Source organism: Microcaecilia unicolor, chromosome 1 (genome assembly GCF_901765095.1).
Source record: "Microcaecilia unicolor chromosome 1, aMicUni1.1, whole genome shotgun sequence".
Taxonomy (NCBI): domain Eukaryota; kingdom Metazoa; phylum Chordata; class Amphibia; order Gymnophiona; family Siphonopidae; genus Microcaecilia; species Microcaecilia unicolor.
The window spans coordinates 688,451,137-688,473,593 of record NC_044031.1 but is presented as its reverse complement, the minus strand read 5'-3'; the positions used below and the strand labels follow the sequence as shown (position 1 = coordinate 688,473,593).

The 22,457-nt window shown below is 45.6% G+C and overlaps 1 protein-coding gene across 2 annotated transcripts in view; it reads left to right on the top strand.

Annotated features, from left to right (window-relative positions):
* LACTB (lactamase beta) overlaps positions 1–22,457 on the top strand; it is a 97,105-nt gene that overhangs the window by 56,119 nt on the left and 18,529 nt on the right. For both annotated transcript variants that reach the window (XM_030188281.1, XM_030188273.1), the window contains one exon: positions 4,316–4,481. In XM_030188281.1, coding sequence (XP_030044141.1) covers positions 4,316–4,481 — 166 coding nt within the window. The remainder of the gene's footprint in view (positions 1–4,315; positions 4,482–22,457) is intronic.

The window sequence follows — 22,457 nt, the reverse complement described above, 5'->3', positions numbered from 1 at the left end:
TACCTGCTACAGGTATGTATCTATTATACTGATACTTCAGAGGTACTTAGGGTGAAGCAGGAGCGGGAAAGGTTGGTTACCTTCCCCTTGCACTGAGTGAAATCTACATTGAAGTATTTGGGACTGTATATCCCTCGTAACTCGGCCCGTCTCTGAGGCCAGTGTACCAGCTCTGTTGCAGATAATGAAGACTTTGTGTTCTGGCTGGACCCCTCTGCCCTTGTCCCTGTGGGGGAGGATCCATCTCATTAAGATGGTTCTTCTACCCAATAGCTATATACTCTACAGCATTTACCACTTATTTTGAAACCAGCTGATTTACGCAAGTGGAATGCAATTTTAAGACAATTGATGTGGAGGGGGAGGATAAAAAGTCTCGTATGCCTTTGCATCATCTTCTACTCCATTGCAGAGATTGGGGCATAAGTTTGCCAAGACTTGAAAACTTATAGCATTCCATATGCGACAGATTAGAGATTGGATATATAGCACCTCAGAGTCTATTTATTTATTTATTTGTTACATTTGTAGCCCACATTTTCCCACCTATTTGCAGGCTCAATGTGGCTTACATAGTACCGTAAAGGCGTTCGCCAATTCCGGTATGAACAAATACAGTAATGTTCTGGTAGAATAAGGTTCGTGTGTACAGACACATTAGGGAATCGTAGAGAGGAAGAGTTATTATATGTCCATTACGAGCTTTGGTTTCGTTGTATTGCAGGGTACAGGCATTTAAGTTGGGTCGGTAGGGTATGCCTTTTTGAACAGGTTAGTTTTTAATGATTTCAGGAAGTTTAGGTGATCAGAAGTTGTTTTCACGGCTTTTGGTAATGCATTCCATAGTTGTGTGCTTATGTAGGAAAAGCTGGATGCATAGGTTGATTTGTATTTGAGTCCTTTGCAGCTTGGGTAGTGGAGATTTAGGTATGTTCGTGTTGATCCTGTTGTGTTTCTGGTTGGTAGGTCTAAGATGTCTGACCTGTATCCCGGAGCTTCGCCGTAGATAATTTTATGAACCAGGGTGCAGATTTTGAAAGCAATACGTTCTTTGACTGGGAGCCAGTGCAGTTTTTCTCGGAGGGGTTTGGCGCTTTTGAATCACGTTTTTCCAAATATAAGCCCGGCTGCCATGTTTTGAACAGTCTGAAGTTTCTTATAATTTGTTCTTTGCATCCCGCATAAATTCCGTTGCAGTAATCTACATGGCTTAGTACCATTGATTGTATCAAGTTGCAAAATGTTTCCCTCGAGAAGAATGGTTTCATGCATTTCAGTTTCCACATTGAGTGGAACATTTTCTTTGTTGTAGATTTCACATGGTTCTCTAGTGTGAGGTTATGGTCGATTTGTAACATTGAGAATTTTCAGGCTGTCTGAGATAGGGAGGGTATAATCTGGGGTGTTTGTTTGTGGGTTTGTTCGTATTGTATTGGGATGAGATGATGAGACAGTGTGTTTTTTCTGTGTTGAGTTTTAGTTGAAATGCATTTTCCCATGAGTCCATGATATTCAAGCTGAGCTTGATTTCGTTGTTGATTTCCGACAGATCACGTTTGTAAGGAATGTATATTGTGACATCGTCTGCATAGATGAAAGGGTTAAAGCCTTGATTGGATAAGGATTTGGCTAGTGGGGTCATCATTAGGTTGAAAAGGATCGATGATAGCGGTGATCCTTGAGGTACTCCGTATTCTGCTTTCCATGGTGGTGATATGTTTGAGCTTGATTTCACTTGATATGTTCTAGTGGTTAGGAAACCCTTGATCCAACTAAGTATGTGTCTGCCAATCCCGAAGTAATCTAGGAGTCTTAGTAGTATTTTAAGGTTTACCATGTCGAACGCACTGGACATGTCGAATTGGAGGAGAAGTATGCTTTTGCCTGTTGCTATTTCCTGCTTGAATTTGGCTAGGAGGGTAATTAGTACTGTTTCAGTGCTATGGAGGGGCGAAATCCAGATTGTGATTCATGTAATATTGTGAATTTGTTTATATAATCAGTAAGTTGTTTGGTTACCATGCTTTCCATCAGTTTGACCACCAGTGGGATTGATGCTACTGGGCGGTAGTTAGTGATTTTGTTTGATTTTTTTTTCTTGGCATTTGAACGGGATATTCATACTGATTGGCCATTGGGATATCTATTATATGTGTTGGGCAGGCATTTATTTCCTTGGCTGCGGAAGCATTCGTTACTGTGACTGTCGCAATAGGCATGAAGTCAGATTCGAAGATGTTTCCATCTGCATACCCATTGCTCTCGGTTCCTGCCCATTGTGTGTAATGCATCCTTTCCCCTGGGCTTATTAGGCAGTGGTTTTCAGAGATGGGGAGACAAGGGAATTAGGTTACTTCATCGTGTCCTTGAGGAGGATGAAGCAGTGATAATATCATTTGAGTTGCTTCAGCAACAATATGATCTTTTTTGCCTTGGGATTGGTATGCTTATAGACAATTGCATCACTATGTTCATTCTCTGTTTCGCATTTCACAAATAGACTTTGAGGAATCTGTCTTTAATGAGCATTGGTCCCAGATGGCAACTCACAAGCGTTTGCTGGAAAGTTACTGTAATAGTTTCCAGAAACCATTGAGAAATACCTACTTATCGTCAGTACTGGACAAGTGAATAGCTGACTTTGGCCCTTATGATATTGAAGATTTCTTGGTATGTCTACAAGAAGGGCCACACATATATGATGATATTGGAACGGCACAGAAGTAACCAGCTCCCTTTGAAAAAGCTGGTGGGCGAAATGAGCCCCCATCAGGTGGTGGTGAAAGCTGGGAAAACTTAGAGATAAGTTCCATATAATATCTTCAGTGGACTTTGCTATAAAAGTTTAAAGACATGGTGCAAGATGCATTTTGAGTACTAGATTTTAAAAGAAGGAAGAAATATAGGAAGAAATAAAACTGGATTAAAAATATTTACATGGAGGTTTTTGGCTAGTAATAATGCAACTATTCTGGTCAATACTAAGAATTTTGTGATACTATCACTAAGTACTCCAGGTTGCTTTGAGGTCTTTCCCTCCATGTTATTATTATATATGCTATATAGTTAATAGTATTAAGTCAAAAGCACTTTAACAAGTTCTACACTACAAGGTTTGAATATATTTTCTTGGTTTTGTGGGAAAAGCTTTATTTTTCAAAGTAATCTTTGTTTAACCTTTCAAACACTAAAACAGGACACTCCATCAAACTAACAACCAGCTGATTTAAAACAGATCATAGAAGGTATTTTATTACATACCTCTGGCTTCTGTATCGGTCACCCAAATGTGGGCAAGGATCCCGAATGCATGTGGAAACTCATTAATTAGGTGCTAACAATCAGTTATTGGAGTTAATTGGCATTAATTAGGGTTTACGTATGCATCTGCCCTATGCTCTATTCTTTAACATGGGCACATAAATTTCATAGCACACAACTCAAATGGGGGGGGGGGGGGAGCCATGGGAGGGGCATGAGTGGGTCAAGGGCATTCCCAGAAATTAGGCAAGATGATATAGAATACTTAGATTTGTATGCCCAACTCCCATCAGTTGGGTGCCAGTATTTACACCAGCTTTTGTTAGGCATAAGCCCTCACGCCCAAAGTTAGGTGTGGAAAGGGGACATGCGCTGTGAGCAGCACACCCTTTACAGAATACTATTTTAGTACAGATTTTAACAGTGCCTATTTTGGGCGCCATTTATTGAACCTACCCATAATGCGTAATTAAGGTGTGGAATCTGTTGCTAGAGGATGTATTATGAAAAATCATTAGCCAAGTAGTCATTGCTTAGTCCATTGCAAATAGCTATGAAAAGACTGCGTGGGGTTTACTAAGCAGTAGCATCTGGCTATACGCTATTGCTGTGGTGGGCTGTGATGGCAATGTCGTGCAGAAGCCACTAGCGTGGCTTAGTAAACAGACCCCTAGAGCTACGTTGTGGGATCTGCCCAGTATTATAAACCTGGACCTTGTTCAAACTCAGCATCGCTTACTTTAACTTCCTTTAAATTCATAAATAAATAAAAACATTTTGGGGATTTTTTACACTTCAGATTTTTTATTCTTGAAAAGGAGATTTCGTGATAGCATAGGACTTTCTGCATGTTAGATCTTTGACTTGGTAAATCTTTCATAGATAGTCTTTTTCTGCCATCATCTACTATCTATCTGTTCCAGTATTTTGTCCATGTTAGTGATGTTATATTCCAACTGCTAGCCACAGTGCATATCTGTAGGATTTCTTTTTGTTTCCCTTATATTCTTCTCTCATTCCTCTCCTAACAAAGTAACCCTCATATCTTCTTAAGGAAGTCAGTTTTTATACTCTACTCATGCCTGGACCCTGGTGAGTGCTGTCGTAGAGAGAGCATCTGAACGGAAATTCGTAGATTACATGAAGGAAATGTTCCATGACCTGGGAATGGACGCCACTATTCAAGAAGAACATGAGCCCTTAATTTACAATAGAGCAAGGTAAGTGGGAATACAAGCATGTGAAAGATAGGCATCAGATTCACATCCCTAACCCCGTGTGTTGCCTCTGGAGAGGAGTCACCTTTATTTGCATGAGCTGGATAGACAATACTCTAGAACACCAACCTAATAGCCTAGCCGTTAACCTTCTGCTGTACCAGGCTTTAGACTTTGGTTGAGTTCTTTGCTCAGATTCCTGTTCTCAAGGTTGATTTGGAATAGAGGTGCTATAGAATTTGCATAGCTCACAGAAGGAAAATAGACAGACAATGCACTTACAATGATACTACATAGCCATTTTAAGAGCATCATTGCAAACAATGCACATAGAAACTGTATCCTATTGCTTTGGTAGTAGGAGTTGCTGCACTTTTGGGCTCTTGTGTAAAAGTGGTTTTGATGGGGCAAAAAGCAATAATGTATTAGATGCATTGTTTGATGGTTCTCTGTTGGTTGGCCCAGCGGAAAAAGTAGGTAGCAAGGTCTTGAAGAGGAAAGTAAATAGTTTTTATGATAAATTAAAACTAAATAAATCAGATGTTGTAGCCATAATGAAATTTCAACTACTAAGTATGGTCAGGGCCGCCAAGAGGGGGGGCAGGGGGGACAAAATTCCCGGTCTCACCTGCCTGCCCTTGGCTCCGTCGACAGCCCCCCTCCGTCCGCTACCGGGCCCCCTGCATTCAAATTGGCAGTGCCTCACCAGTCTGTGTGGAAGCTGCAGATCGCCTCCCTTCGGGCCTTCCCTGTGTCCTGCCATCACGGAAACTGGAAGTTACATCAGACGAGGGTGGGACACAGTGAGGGAAGGCCCGAAGGGAGGCGATCTGCTGCTTTCACACAGAGGTGAGGCACTGCCGATTTGAATGCAGGGGGCCCGGTGGCGGACGGAGTGGGCTGTTGATGGGGGTGGGTGGGTGGAGGAGACTTGGGACTATGGGTGGGGGGGAGCAGGCCTGGCTTAGTCTCTTGGCAGCCCTGAGTATGGTTAGATGACCAGAGAGAACAAGAAAGGACAGCATGTTTAAGACAAAGGGATCGAGTCTAAATAGGACAATGTAATAAAGGAAGAAGAAATCTCCTTAAAGAATTTAAAGGGCAGTTGTATAACTGGGTGCCTGCTGTTAACTCGCCCCTTAGTTCGTTACTGCAAGGGGGGGCATACACATGGATAGAGCATGGGCATGTCTCCAACATATTCATCTAACTTATTGAATACTGTAAATTATGTTCATCCACTTATGCCTACCATTGACCTGGCATAAATGGGCATACCAGGCACACTAATCCAGGTTTATGCTAGTATTCTGTAATGGCATATATGGAAAACTAATAAGAAAGGCCCGTTTCTGAGCCCAATGAAACGGGCGCTAGCAAGGTGCTTTCGTTCCCATCCCCCTTCCCTTGTTGCTAGACTTACCCTCCGTGCTTCAGGGTGGTCGTGGGCGCCCCGCCCCGCGACGTAGAGCGTGGCTGGCTGGCTCCCTCGCTGCCTGTGACCTACAACCTGCCTGGCTCACTCCCTCCGTTTGTTGTCGCGTAGTAGATCGATGTATGCCCCGCCCTCGCATCAAACGTGATGACGTTGAGGGCGGATCGATGGGATTGGTCAAGTGTCATAGCTCCGCCCTCGACGTCATCACGTTTGATGCGAGGGCGGGGCAAACAGCAATGGGGCTAAATTCCAATCTCTGGCACCTCACAAACCGGAAGTTGCAGCTTCATTAGAACGTTGAGGTAGGAAATTATGTGCTGAGGGGCGTGGCTGTGGGCGGGTCTATCAGTGAGAGTGAGTGGTGCATGAGTGACAGTGAGTGGTGACAGCCTAAGTGCAGGGCTCCAGAGTTTCCCTGCCACAGAGTGAGCTTCAGAATGTTTGAGGTGAGAATTATTAATATAGATATGGGTGTCTGTAGTGTTTAGCGAGCGATAATAACATGCACCTTAGTAAATAGGGCCCTTAGTGTTTGGCTCTTAATGCTGAAGGTCCTGAGTACCTGCAGGAAAAAAATTGCCATCCTGTGTTGGCAGGGTTAGACTATTGGTGAAACTCCTGAAAGAATTCTGCACAAAATTTGTGAAAGTTTTATAGTAACATAGTAGAAGAAGGCAGAAAAAGACCTGCACGGTCCATCCAGTCTGCCCGACAAGATAAAATCATATGTGCTACGTTTGGTGTATACCTTACCTTGATTTGTATCTGTCATTTTCAGGGCACAGACCGTAGAAGTCTGCCCAGCACTAGCCCCGCCTCCCAACCACCAACCCTTCCTCCCCCCACCAGCCCCGCCACCCAATTTCGGCTAAGCTTCTGAGGATCCATTCCTTCTGCACAGGATTCCTTTATGTTTATCCCACGCATGTTTGAATTCCGTTACCGTTTTCATCTCCACCACCTCCCGCGGGAGGGCATTCCAAGCATCCACCACTCTCTCTGTGAAAAAATACTTCCTGACATTTTTCTTGAGTCTGCCCCACTTCAATCTCATTTCATGTCCTCTCGTTCTACCGCCTTCCCATCTCCAGAAAAGGTTCATTTGCGGATTAATATCTTTCAAATATATGTACAATATTGTAAAATTCAACAAAATTCTGTATACTTTTATTTGTAAACTTTCTTGTGCAGAATTCCCCCATCATAAGATGTGACATTACTCCCACCCTCATCTCTCTCTTGCTCCAAAGCATATATCCCATCTCTGTCTTTTTTTTTTTTCTTTCCAGCACATACTCCCGCCTCACCTTCTTTTAACTCTTTCCCTTCGTACACATATCCCAATCTCTCCCCCCCCCCCCCCCCCCAATCTAGCTTGCTTCAGAAATCATCTGTATGGCACACACCCCAGAAACCCCCTACCCTTATGGCATATGCATACCCCACCTGGCTCCAGTGACTTTTACAGTTGGCTTTCTCCAGCAACCCCTCCCCCCATGATTTATACCCCCCCCCCCCCCCCAAAGCTTTCTCCAGTTACCCCTACCCCCAGGACATACATCCCCCTCAGTTTGCTCCAACTGCCCCTTTTCCCCTCCCTCCTCAGTCTGCTGGTCTTTCCTCCCTACCCTTTTCACAGCAACAAGGGGAGGAGGTAAACAGTTGCACATCGGGCCATGTCCTCCTTCCCTGACATCCAAGGCCTGACTGTATGTAGCTTTCGCTTTAACCAACCTCTACATGTGTATTTTTCTCAAGGATCATGATTTGTAAAACTAGGAAATACCATTGACTAAATTAATCCTTCTATATGAATCATTAATCCTTAGTATAGAGGTAAATACAATTTACTTGTTCTTTCTGATATACTCTGCATAAGGCAGGCTTATGGAAAATGCTGCTGTTATCAGAAGTTAGCTGTAAAATTGCAAAGACTGGATGAACCAACTGAGCAACTGAAGATGGTGACTTGTGGTAAAACAAAAATGTTCATAATAATCAGTAATATGAAGAATTTGCCTAGTGGATTTTGTGTCTGCCTTCGTGAAGTGAATATCCACGTCCCTCTACTTTTTCAGTGTCCTCCCCCTTCCCTCAATAATGGGTTTCTATTGATTGTACAGTGCTATGCCATATGGTGGAGAAATGACAGGCCTAAAAAGGGGTTATGGCCGTTGTGATTCTTACTTACTGCCATCACTGCAAGTCGCTACAGTTGTGGTTCCTGCCAGTGATGAGTTGCCGGCGTTTGTAGACTTTTCATAAACCATAGAAAAAAGGCCTGCAAAACAAAAGGGGTGGAGTTGCTTAGTGATTAGAGAACTTGAGTACTAGGGTTCAGATTTTATATCTCACACTGATACTCCTTGTAAACTTTGGGTAAAGGGTCATAGATTTGATATACCACCTTTCTGGGGTACAACCAAAGCAGTTTTCTTATATTCTCCGAGGACAAGCAGGCTGCTTGTTCTCACTGATTGGTGACGTCCACGGCAGCCCCTCCAATCGGAAACTTCACTTTTAGGCCTTTGCTAGTCCTTGCGCGCCCAAACCTCTAACTAATCCCCACATTCCCAAGAAGATCGAGTCCCAGTACTGGATCCATGGGGACCCAGAGCTGATGCGCACTCAGTTGCCTCACGACTCTGGTGTGGTGGATCTGGCCCTAAAGAAGGCTAAGAGTTCTAGGGAGCATGCTTCGGCGCCCCTGGGCAAGGACTCTAGAACCTTAGACTCCTTTGGGAGGAAGGCCTACCATTCTTCTATGCTCGTGGCCAAAATCCAGTCTTACCAGCTCTACACGAGCATACATATGCGGAACAATGTGCGGCAGTTGGCGGGCTTGGTGGACAAGCTCCCTCCTGAGCAAGCCAAGCCATTTCAGGAGGTGGTCAGGCAGCTGAAGGCGTGCAGAAAATTCCTGGCCAGAGGGGTATATGATACCTTTGATGTCGCGTCCAGGGCCGCTGCTCAAGGTGTGGTGATGCGCAGACTCTCATGGCTGCGTGCCTCCGACCTGGAGAATAGGATCCAGCAGCGGATTGCGGACTCCCCTTGCCGAGCGGACAATATTTTTGGAGAAAAAGTCGAACAGGTGGTAGAGCAGCTCCACCAGCGGGATACCGCTTTCGACAAGTTCTCCCGCCGGCAGCCTTCAGCATCTACCTCCTCAGGTAGACGTTTTTATGGGGGAAGGAACACTGTTCCCTACTCTTCTGGTAAGCGTAGGTACAACCTCCTTCTCGACAGCCTGCGGCCCAGGCTAAGCCCCAGCGCGCTCGCTCTCGTCAGCAGCGTGCGCCTCAGCAAGGCCCCTCGGCTCTCCAGCAAAAGCAAGGAGCGAGGTTTTGACTGGCTCCAGCAGAGCATAGCCGACATCAACGTGTCAGTGCCGGGCGATCTACCGGTCGGGGGGAGGTTGAAAGTTTTTCACCAAAGGTGGCCTCTAATAACCTCCGACCAGTGGGTTCTCCGAATAGTCTGGCAAGGATACACCCTCAATTTGGTTTCCAAACCTCCAAATTGCCCACCGGGAGCTCAATCCTACAGCTTCCAGCACAAGCAGGTACTTGCAGAGGAACTCTCCGCCCTTCTCAGCGCCAATGCGGTCGAGCCCGTGCCATCCGGGCAGGAAGGGCTGGGATTCTGTTCCAGGTACTTCCTTGTGGAAAAGAAAACAGGGGGGATGCGTCCCATCCTAGATCTAAGGGCCCTGAACAAATATCTGGTCAAGGAAAAGTTCAGGATGCTTTCCCTGGGCACCCTTCTTCCCATGATTCAGGAAAACGACTGGCTATGCTCTCTGGACTTGAAGGACGCCTACACGCACATCCCAATACTGCCAGCTCACAGGCAGTATCTGCGATTTCAGCTGGGCACACGTCACTTCCAGTACTGTGTGCTACCCTTTGGGCTCGCCTCTGCGCCCAGAGTGTTCACGAAGTGCCTGGCTGTAGTAGCAGCGGCGCTTCGCAGGCTGGGAGTACACGTGTTCCCCTATCTCGACGATTGGCTGGTGAAGAACACATCCGAGGCAGGAGCTCTACAGTCCATGCAGATGACTATTCGCCTCCTGGAGCTACTGGGGTTTGTGATAAATTATCCAAAGTCCCATCTTCTCCCAGTACAGAGACTCTAATTCATAGGAGCTCTGCTGGATTCTCGGACGGCTCGTGCCTATCTCCCAGAGACGAGAGCCACCAACTTGTTGTCCCTCGTCTCTCGGGTGCGAGCGTCCCAGCAGATCACAGCTCGGCAGATGTTGAGATTGTTGGGCCACATGGCCTCCACAGTTCATGTGACTCCCATGGCCCGACTTCACATGCGATCTGCTCAATGGACCCTAGCTTCCCAGTGGTTTCAGGCTGCTGGGGTTCTAGAAGACGTGATCCACCTGTCCACGAGTTTTCTCAAATCCCTGTATTGGTGGACGATTTGGTCCAATTTGACTCTGGGACGTCCTTTCCAAATTCCTCAGCCACAAAAAGTGCTGACTACGGATGCGTCTCTCCTGGAGTGGGGAGCTCATGTTGATGGGCTTTACACCCAGGGAAGCTGGTCCCTCCAGGAACGCGATCTGCAGATCAATCTCCTGGAGTTACGAGCGGTCTGGAACGCTCTGAAGGCTTTCAGAGATCGGCTGTCCCACCAAATTATCCAAATTCAGACAGACAACCAGGTTGCCATGTATTACATCAACAAGCAGGGGGGCACCGGATCTCGCCCCCTGTGTCAGGAAGCCGTCAGCAGGTGGCTCTGGGCTCGTCGTCACGGCATGTTGCTCCAAGCCACATATCTGGCAGGCGTAAACAACAGTCTGGCCGACAGGTTGAGCAGGATCATGCAACCTCACTAAGAGGAGTTACTTCTTTTTATGGAGGAGGTTTGCCGTCTGGTGTGACAGCAAGGCCCTAGATCCTCGCTCTTTTCCTACACAGACCCTGCTTGACTACCTTCTGCACTTGTCTGAGTCTGGTCTCAAGACCAACTCTGTAAGGGTTCGCCTTAGTGCAATCAGTGCATACCATTACCGTGTGGAAGGTAAGCCAATCTCAGGACAGCCTGTAGTTGTTCGCTTCATGAGAGGTTTGCTTTTGTCAAAGCCCCCCGTCAAACCTCCTACAGTGTCATGGGATCTCAATGTCGTTCTCACCCAGCTGATGAAACCTCCTTTTGAGCCACTGAACTCCTGCCATCTGAAGTACTTGACTTGGAAGGTCATTTTCTTGGTGGCAGTTACTTCAGCTCGTAGAGTCAGTGAGCTTCAGGCCCTGGTAGCCCAGGCCCCTTACACCAAATTTCATCATAACAGAGTAGTCCTCCGCACTCACCCTAAGTTCTTGCCGAAGGTAGTGTCGGAGTTCCATCTGAACCAGTCAATTGTCTTGCCAACATTTTTTCCCCGTCCTCATTCCTGCCCTGCTGAACATCAGCTGCACACATTGGACTGCAAAAGAGCATTGGCCTTCTATCTGGAGCGGACACAGCCCAACAGACAGTCCGCCCAATTGTTTGTTTCTTTTGATCCCAACAGGAGGGGAGTGGCTGTGGGGAAACGCACCATCTCCAATTGGCTAGCAGATTGCATTTCCTTCACTTACGCCCAGGCTGGGCTGGCTCTTGAGGGTCATGTCACGGCTCACAATGTTAGAGCCATGGCTGCGTCAGTGGCCCACTTGAAGTCAGCCACTATTGAAGAGATCTGCAAAGCTGCGACGTGGTCATCTGTCCACACATTCACATCTCATTACTGCCTGCAGCAGGATACCCGACGCGACAGTCGGTTCGGGCAGTCAGTGCTTCAGAATCTGTTCGGGGTTTAGAATCCAACTCCACCCCCCCTAGGCCCATGTTTATTCTGTTCCAGGCTACACTCTCAGTTAGTTGGATAAGTTGTTAGGTCAATCTCAGTTATGTCCTCGCCGTTGCGAGGCCCAGTTGACCATGTTTGTTGTTTTGAGTGAGCCTGGGGGCTAGGGATCCCCATCAGTGAGAACAAGCAGCCTGCTTGTCCTCGGAGAAAGCGAATGCTACATACCTGTAGAAGGTATTCTCCGAGGACAGCAGGCTGATTGTTCTCACAAACCCGCCCGCCTCCCCTTTGGAGTTGTGTCTTCCCTTGTCTTTGTCTTGCTACATATGGGACTGACGAACATGAGCCGGTTCGGGCGGGAAGACGGCCGCGCATGCGCGGTGCGCATGGGCGCGCGAGGACTAGCAAAGGCCTTTGCTAGTGAAGTTTCCGATTGGAGGGGCTGCCGTGGACGTCACCCATCAGTGAGAACAATCAGCCTGCTGTCCTCGGAGAATACCTTCTACAGGTATGTAGCATTCGCTTTATATGCGGGTACTTTTTCTGACCGTAGTGGACTCACAATCTAATTTTTGTACTTGGGGCCAGAGTCACAAGGGGCTGCAGTGGGAATTGAACCCAGTTCCCCAGGTTCTCAGCCCAGTGCACTGGCCATTAAGCTTCTCCTCCACTTAACCCTCCATCACCTCAAGCATGTTTATTGTTCTCAATTAAATTTAGCATTTTGTGTGCCTTTATCACAAGGAAATTTACTGCTGTATTTACTAACCTGCAGTACCTTAGTAGCGCAGGTTATGAATCCCATGATAAATGTATTTTTCAGAACTAAAACTGGGAATATCGCAAAGATAGCATACCCCAAGTCAGGACTGCTATCTGTAAAAGCATTCATCTTTGGGATGGAGGATTGGGCTCCTTGTCTCTATAAAGGCTTTCAAAAAGGGTTTTGTTTTTTTAAACAGGGGAGGAGGGTAGCCAGCAGTTTCCTCTTGCTTTGTAGGTCTTCCATTTCAGTTGGAATTGGTTGCTACTAAAATATGGTGCCATGAGCCTTTCATTTGCAGCTACTTGGGGATTTTCACAATTATTGGGAACCCAGCCAAAGACCATAAGTTATAGCTCCTTATGGAAGCTGGTACATAATGCTTGCTGAGTCTGGCCACTATGTATCACTGTTATACAATGACTATAACTTCTTTCGTTGGGGCCTGTATAACATGCCCAGCCCTGGCTAGCATGAGAAGTGGAAACCAGAATCAGAAATTAAATCTAAGCCTTTGTGCACTGTCACTGGGCTGGCCTACGTGAAAAGTTAATGTTCCCTAATTACAGCATGGGAAAGTTAACAGACTTGTCTAGCTGTTGTATAGAATCACAGAGGATCTGAACTTTCATACATAGTTCTTCTGTGTTAACAGTCATGCCCTTGGGGGTTCTGATCTCCTCCCTCAGCTTTCATTTCTACCTTTGTCAGTTACTCCCAGGTTATCTCCTCTGTCCCTTCTCTTTTGTAGTATATAAATATTTAGGTTTTCATGTTTCTTCTCATATGTCTTCTGCTGCAGGCTCCACACTATTTTGGTTGATTGTTTTCCTCTAGACCACCTATAGCCTCATAATATCATTACTAAGTTATGGCCTCCAAAATTGAACACAATATTCCAAATGAGTTCTCATTGATGGACCTGTTGGCATTATCATCTTTTTTATTTTTTTTTCCTGTTGCTTATGCCTCTCTGCAGTCTAGCAGCCTTCTGGGTTTAGCCTGTACCTTGTCACATTGTTTCACTGTCTTGAGATCCTCAGATACTGTCATCTCTGAGCTTTCTCTTCGTCATGCACATCAGTTTCTTCCCTCCCACTGCATATAGTTCCTTTGGACTTCTGTACTCTGCATGTATCATTTGGTGCTTATTTGCATTAAAGGTTAACTACTAAGCATTCAGTTGGACTTCTAGTTCATGTAAATGATTCTCCTGAATCATAGTCCAATGCACTAACTGTTAAGCCTCACCTTCTTTCTAAAAGTGTGTTAGGCAGTTGTTTGTGCATGTTTACATTTATTGTATTTGCTAGCATCAACTTGTGGTAGGACTTGTAATCCCTGTTTTCATAAGTCACCCTTGCAGGTGACCCATTTCCTCCAGTCATTGAAAAGCTTGCCAAGTTCATGCTTCATCCCCCCCCCCCCCCCTCCCCTCCCCAGGTATGTGTTCTGAACCTATTGGTCATTTTCCTCAGCTCATAGTCTTATGGGTATTCTCTGCATCTCTCCCTTCAAAGTAGAATTTTTCTAGGGTAGGTGTCCTCATATCCTTTCCTTCAGGTCCACACCCCTGCCTGGTTTTCAGGATTTCTACAGTGAATATGTATGAGATCTATTCACATTACTGCTTCCGTTGCATGCAGATAGACCTCATACTTATTAATTGTGGAAATCCTGAAAATCAGGCTAGGTTGTAGACCTTGAGGACTGGATTTGAGGACCCCTATTTTAGGGCTTAAGAACAGATTTCCTCAGCTTACTTTCCCCTGAGAAAGCATCTTTTTCACTAAAAGGCCAAGATCCTTCCTACATTGATCCCTGTGTCTATCCAGCCAAGAAGCAGACATCCCTTTTCAACTGAAGTTTAACTTCCACCTCTGCAATAATTCAGAATCCGTCTCACCAGCTACTCCTTTAGTCTGGCACTCTATCTCCCAGCTGATCAGTATCCAGCTTCAAGGATTCATATTTCCTTTGGCAGAACTCCTTGTTTTTCAAGAAGAATTGTCTTGATCTTCTCTCTTCCGATGGAATCTGCCTGGAGCCTCTTTTGGTAAAGCGGAATATAAATACCAATATTAGATAACATTACATTAGATATCTCCCGGTTAACAAGGATCACCCGATTCCAGATAGAAATCATTTTTAAAGGTTGTTTTGAATTTGCAGATTCAAAGTAAGTGATAAGTCTAGCAGCATCCCTGTGATTTTAAGGGGGGGGGGGGGGTCATACTTCCGAAATAATATATACAGTGGGGGAAATAAGTATTTGATCCCTTGCTGATTTTGTAAGTTTGCCCACTGACAAAGACATGAGCAGCCCATAATTGAAGGGTAGGTTATTGGTAACAGTGAGAGATAGCACATCACAAATTAAATCCGGAAAATCACATTGTGGAAAGTATATGAATTTATTTGCATTCTGCAGAGGGAAATAAGTATTTAATCCCTCTGGCAAACAAGACCTAATACTTGGTGGCAAAACCCTTGTTGGCAAGCACAGCGGTCAGACGTCTTCTGTAGTTGATGATGAGGTTTGCACACATGTCAGGAGGAATTTTGGTCCACTCCTCTTTGCAGATCATCTCTAAATCATTAAGAGTTCTGGGCTGTAGCTTGGCAACTCGCAGCTTCAGCTCCCTCCATAAGTTTTCAATGGGATTAAGGTCTGGTGACTGGCTAGGCCACTCCATGACCCTAATGTGCTTCTTCCTGAGCCACTCCTTTGTTGCCTTGGCTGTATGTTTTGGGTCATTGTCGTGCTGGAAGACCCAGCCACGACCCATTTTTAAGGCCCTGGCGGAGGGAAGGAGGTTGTCACTCAGAATTGTACGGTACATGGCCCCATCCATTCTCCCATTGATGCGGTGAAGTAGTCCTGTGCCCTTAGCAGAGAAACACCCCCAAAACATAACATTTCCACCTCCATGCTTGACAGTGGGGACGGTGTTCTTTGGGTCATAGGCAGCATTTCTCTTCCTCCAAACACGGCGAGTTGAGTTCATGCCAAAGAGCTCAATTTTTGTCTCATCTGACCACAGCACCTTCTCCCAATCACTCTCGGCATCATCTAGGTGTTCACTGGCAAACTTCAGACGGGCCGTCACATGTGCCTTCCGGAGCAGGGGGACCTTGCGGGCACTGCAGGATTGCAATCCGTTATGTCGTAATGTGTTACCAATGGTTTTCGTGGTGACAGTGGTCCCAGCTGCCTTGAGATCATTGACAAGTTCCCCCCTTGTAGTTGTAGGCTGATTTCTAACCTTCCTCATGATCAAGGATACCCCACGAGGTGAGATTTTGCGTGGAGCCCCAGATCTTTGTCGATTGACAGTCATTTTGTACTTCTTCCATTTTCTTACTATGGCACCAACAGTTGTCTCCTTCTCGCCCAGCGTCTTACTGATGGTTTTGTAGCCCATTCCAGCCTTGTGCAGGTGTATGATCTTGTCCCTGACATCCTTAGACAGCTCCTTGCTCTTGGCCATTTTGTAGAGGTTAGAGTCTGACTGATTCACTGAGTCTGTGGACAGGTGTCTTTCATACAGGTGACCATTGCCGACAGCTGTCTGTCATGCAGGTAACGAGTTGATTTGGAGCATCTACCTGGTCTGTAGGGGCCAGATCTCTTACTGGTTGGTGGGGGATCAAATACTTATTTCCCTCTGCAGAATGCAAATAAATTCATATACTTTCCACAATGTGATTTTCCGGATTTAATTTGTGATGTGCTATCTCTCACTGTTACCAATAACCTACCCTTCAATTATGGGCTGCTCATGTCTTTGTCAGTGGGCAAACTTACAAAATCAGCAAGGGATCAAATACTTATTTCCCCCACTGTATATATATATTTTTTTTATAATTATATTTATATAGTTACAAGTTAAATCACTTGACAAGAAAATAATGCTAATACAAACAATGTCTCTTAGGAAATTTAACACATATAAAGTAAAATTCCTTATTAGTATCATTAAAGTCCACAATTTAGGAGTCCAAAAATCCAACAATGGAGATCAAAAGGAAAAGAAGAAAACACAATCTATTCAATAGATCTAGACGTAAATGTTACAAGCTAGTTATATTATATCCTTAAGAGGCATTTTTCTTATTTTGAGATGTTATAAATAGGGACAGTTGCGAAGGATCAAAATATACATATTTTACAGATTGATATACAACCAAACACTTGCAGGGATATTTTAAATAAAAAGTTGCCCCAAGTTGAAGTGTTTCCTGTTTCATTTGTAGGAATTTCTGTCTACGCTTTTGTGTCTCTCGTGCCAGGTCTGGAAATACCCGCACTAATAATCCTTTAAACAATTTTTCTCTAACTTGAAAAAAATTTTTTAGTATCCAGACCTTATCTGTAAGTAATACAAAAGTCACTATTAGGGTAGATGGTGTTACTTGTTCTGAATCAGATGTTTCTAAGAACGCCGAAACATCTAGGGGCTGATTGTTTCCTTGTACCTGTGGGTTCTTTTCAGACTTTATAGGAATATAGAAAGCCTGTGTCATTGGAGGAATAAGATCTTCATTTATATTTAGAATTTCTTTGCAATAAAGTTTCAGCATTTCCCTGGGGGAAATCAGCACATGAAAAGGAAAATTTGTAAAACGTAGGTTATTGCCTCGAAATAATATTTTTAAGTTGGGTACCTGTCTACTTGTGTTAGGAACCCAAAGAATCTCTGTTTTACTTGGGCGGAGACAGAGTTTGTTGTTTTGCCCATTCCTGAGTTGCTGTTAGGCTGTCAGTTTACTCAGAGATATGGATATGTCTTATAGGAGCCACCTTTTCAAAATTATTGGGGGTGCTAAATCCAATGGAAATTACCTCTCCTTGGACACAATCAAGGAGTTTGTTCAATATTGGGGGTGCTTAAGCACCCACAGAGCTAGCTTCTATAGTAGATCTAATTCAGTGGGTATGAGTAGTTGCATGTTGTCAGCATAGATATAGATGCTAAAGGTTTAAGGGAGATATTAAATAAAATATCTGTCCGTATGGATCCTTGTGCTACCCCACAGGTCAGTGCCCAAGGTAATGTGCTGTTGCTGAAGAGAACTGATTGTTGGCTGCCTGATAAATAGGATTTGAATTGTGTAAATACTATTACTACTACTACTACTTAACATTTCTAGAGCGCTACTAGGGTTACGCAGCGCTGTACAAATTAACAAAGAAGGACGGTTCCTGCTCAAAGGAGCTTACAATCTAAAGGTAAATACTATTAACACTGATACCTTTTTCTGCCAGCTTTGTATGCATGAAATTATGATCCACTGTATCAAAGACTGCTGAGAAATAATGATTCAACTTGTTCCACTGCCAGGGTTGGCTGAGGTAAAGAATTCAGCTGACACATTTCCTCAGTTTGAATTGAACTCTACATAGTATAGACGTTTCTAGTTATAATGAGTTTGTCCTTTATCTTGTTTTTTTGTTCTTGTTACATATTTTCCAAGTTATATGTATATCCATTGCTTTGTAAGGCTAGCACTGAGGTTGAAACCAAAGAACTAAAAGTAGTAATGGCAAGAGCAGTAAATGCAGATATTGGTTGCTTTCATGTGGTGGTATAGTTAAAACCAAGGATTGTAAAGTCACTCCAGAAACAAAACATCCCTCCTTGAATCTGAAAAGGCTATTACTTGGCTAGAAGCTCTCAGCCTTTATTATAATACTAGCAAAAGAGGCCCGTTTCAGAGCAAATGAAACGGGCGCTAGCAAGGTTTTCGTCGCCACCCCCTCCCTCCCTGGCCAAACCCCTTCGTTGTTCTGCCATTGCTCCGCCCCCAACGTCATGACGTTTGACGCGAGGGCGGGGCCCGGAGCGATTTCCTCCCTGCCGCCCTCCCTGCCAACCCCTTTTGTTGTTCTGCCATTGCTCCACCCTCGAGGGCAGGGCCCGGAGCAATTTTGGTGGCTTCACCACCACGAACCTTCGAACCTTTTTGAAGTGTCCTCAGAACGTTGAGGGTGAGTTTTATTATAGTAGATAGATTCTTTTCTACTTTGTCCATTTCCTTTTTGATGTGATACGATGATATAATTAATTAACAGCTGGATCAATCCAGAAGACTTCAAGTACAGAAATAACTAGTAGTCTTAGCAGAGTACAGGTACTCATGCAGCCAGGTCTGTCTAGCAGTCTACACAGGGGACATAGGAGGCCAGGTGGCCAAACTAGTATTGGCAGTGATATAAAGCTTTGAGGTTAGGCCTGGGAAGCTGTGGAGGGGGAGGGGGTTGGGTATGAACTTAGTAAGAGATTTTGTATTTAAAGGTAATAGAGTATAAATGAGAGAGACTGTTTTGGATAAGGCAAGATCTTAGAAATGTCATGCTTTGTTACTGGCAGCAGAAGTCAGTGGGTAGACCCAGTTGACTGGTTGGTATGGTGGTGTAATTGGAAGCCAACTAGAGACACTAATTAATGGAAGAAGCTGAATATGTTCAGTAAGAGTCTATGGTTGACCAATAGCTTGAATACACTCTTGAATATTGTACTGACCTTGTAGTAATCTTGCCTTGTGCACTTATTTATTAGAAGAGTGGGTAAGAAATAGTTGCTGACAAAAATACTGTGTCTAGGAATAGAACTTTGTCAGGACACCATAGCATGAGTTTTACAAATTATTTCTGATGAATAGTTGGTTCCAAATCATTGTTTTACAATGCAAACAACTAAGAAGGTCCAGAGTAATCCATAGGAGATCATATTGCTGCACCTGACTTCGGCCACAGATTCAGCACCTGATTCGAACTTCATTCTTTAAATTACATCTTGTAAGTAGATTGTGTTGTTTGCTTCCAACAGTTGATTTTGTGCGAGTAATGGAGGCTATGGTGTTAAGTGGCCTAGATTACTGTAATATTGTATATCTAGGGTTATCTGCAACTTGTATTCAGTCATTGCAAATTGTGCAGAACTCGGCAGTACACCTTGCTTTTGGTTTGTTGACATATGATCATGTTTCAGCTCACTTAAAGCGGTTGGAATAGTTACCCGGTAGCATTTAGGGTGAAATTTAAATTGCTGATGTTCGTTCGTCATGTTTTGTTCCATGCTACTACTGTGTATTTGAAGAGTGCTGGTCAGCGTTATATTCCACAAAGACAGTTGCGATGAATGAGTGCTGGAAATCTAACTGTACCTGCTATGAATCAATTTCGTCTAGATGTGACAAGGAAAAGGGTCTTTTTCGATTGCTGGGCCTTTTGAATGGAATTGCTTGCCAGCTGGACTGACGCATGAGACCCATTTGCTGACATGTGTAAATTGAAGAGACACTTGATGTATCTGGCTTTCTCCAAGGACAAGCAGGCTGCTTGTTCTCACATGTGGGTCGACATCCGCATCGGCCCAGGAACTGGCGTTTTGCAAGAGCAAAAATAAACACATTTTTGACAGAGTCGTCTGGTGCGCATGCTGCACGCACCACGCATACACATCTCTGTTTTTCTTTTTCCGCGACAAGGTGTGGCAGGTTCCTCCTGTGCTCCTTGTTGAGGCCTGGGAAGACAATCTTCGTTTTTTTCATGAGTTTTCGCTGTTTTTTTCACTTCATTGTTAAAAAAAAAAAAGAGAGAGAGAGAGATTCTCCTTTTATTTTCTTTTAGTATCTTTATTTTCTTCAATTTTGTTTTCTTTCTTTTTCGATGCGCCGTCGGGTTTCTTCCCTTTTTTGTTCCCTTTTCTTTTTGGCACAATTGCGTCATTTGATTTCGTCTAAGCCGTTTTTCCTCCCATGTCATCGAAGACACCCAGCGGCTTCAAATGTTGTACTCGGTGCAACCGGACCATCTCAGGTACAGATACTCAATCTTGGTTTATCCAGTGCCTTGGACCCGACCATAGCCCAGCCGCTTGTAGTCTGTGTCTTCGTTTGAAGAAACAGACTCAAGTGTCTCGAGAAGCCCAGCGAAAGAAACATTTTGGGGCTCGGCTGGGTCCTTCGACATCCAGGGAGGCATCGACGTCGGGAGCAGAGGTAATGGCTGCTGAGAGACCAAGTCGCGCTGGGAGCTGTGAGGCATCGAGTGGGTCTCGACCTGTCTCGAGTCATCCTGTTATGCAGGCCCCCCAGGACCGACCATCATCGGACCCGACCCTAAGGAGGCGTGAGGATTCCACGTTGTCCTCATTGGTACCAGGAGTCTCGATGACAGGCATCGAGTGAAGGCGGAGAAGCACCATCATCGATCTCTTTCTACACACGGTGCCGGGAGCGCCGGGACACCGAGGGACTTGGCACCTGAGAAGCATCGGCGCTGAGAGGACCGCTCCCCCTCTAAACAGGAGGTGCCGATGCGTCGGCCTCCTGGCAGCCCGGTACCTGCTCCCAAACCTCGGCAGATTCTGCCACCGGTTCCACCGATCCCACAGCCTTCTCCAATGGTGGCTCTCAACGAGCACATCTGGGCCCTGCTTCCAGAGCTTCTGGAAGGACTGCTGCACCAGTCTGCTTCAGTGTTGGGGGTGCTTGTGCCTTCCGTACCGTGTGCTGCAGCGGCATCTGGCCACCTGCGGTGAAGTCCTTGTCCTCTGTGCCGCTTGCAGCAGCAATGTCTGCTGCCACCCAGGTCGACTCCCCTTCGATGTGGGTGGAGGAAGCTTCACCGCAGTCCAGGCGGGCTTCGGCCTTTCGACATCGTTATCGAGGACATCGATCCTCGGTGTTGAGGCATGCACAGTCTCGGAGTGCTCTGAGAGAGGTCTTATCCGGTACTGAAGAGGAGCGTTCGTGGGAGTCAGAGGAAGATCCCAGGTACTTTACTTCTGACGAGTCCTGTGGGATTCCCTCTGAACCTTTCCCTCCACCAGAAATGAGACTTGGGATTCCCTCTGAACCTTTCCCTCCACCAGAAATGAGACTATCTCCTCTGGAGAGTCTGTCCTTTACATCTTTTGTTCGGGAAATGGCTAAGGCTATTCCTTTTCCTGTGGAGGTTGAGGATGAGCCCAGGGCTGAGGTGCTCGAGGTCCTGGACTATCCTTCTCCACCTAGAGACGGCTATGATGGCTCCTTTACATAAGGTACTGAAAGAAGTCCTTATGCAGAACAGGTCGTACCCTCTGTCTGGCCCTGTGATCCCGAAGAAAGCTGATTCCCAGTATCGGATCCACAGTGAACCTGGATTGATGAGGACTCAGTTACCCCACAATTCCATGGTGGTGGACTCCGCCCTCAAAAGGGCCAAGAGTACTAGAGATTATGCCTTGGCGCCCCCAGGCAGAGAAGCTAGGACCTTGAACTCTTTTGGGAGGAAGACATATCAGGCCGCTATGCTCACTGCCCGCATCCAGTCTTACCAGCGCTTCACGAGCGTCCACTTGTGAAACTCGGTGAGGCAACTGTCTAGCTTGTTTGATGCCCTCCCTCCAGAGCAGGCCGTACCTTTTCGCCATGTGGTCAGAAAGAAGGCGCGTCATAAATTCCTGGCCAGGGGCTCTTACGACTCTTTTGATGTGGCATCCAGAATTGCTGCTCAGGGTATAATGATGCGCGGACTCTTGTGGCTGTGTGTTTCTGGCCTGGATCGTTCGGTCCAGCAGCCGATGGCGGATGTACCTTGCCGGGGGGACAACCTTTTTGGTGAAAAAGTAGAGGTTCCTTGTCATCCAAGCAGATGAATCCATTACGAGTGGGTTGTGTCCATCAACCAGCAGGGGGAGATAGAGAGCACTGAAAAACCATAGTGCCTCATGGCCAGCTAGCTCCATCTGCCTCTTCAGTATTCTCTATCTCCCCAGCAGGATGGACGCAGCTTGTTCAAGCTCCTTCAGAAATCTGCCTGGGGTGGCTCCTGTGCTGTTGCCAGTTGTAGCAGGGGTGTTGTGGCTGATGGTGCCCACTTTAAAGGCACATAGGTACGCCCTTTCCCTGCCTTACCCAGCCCCCGATGTGGATGTAGACACATAGGCACGCCCTGTCCCTGTCTTTGCCCAC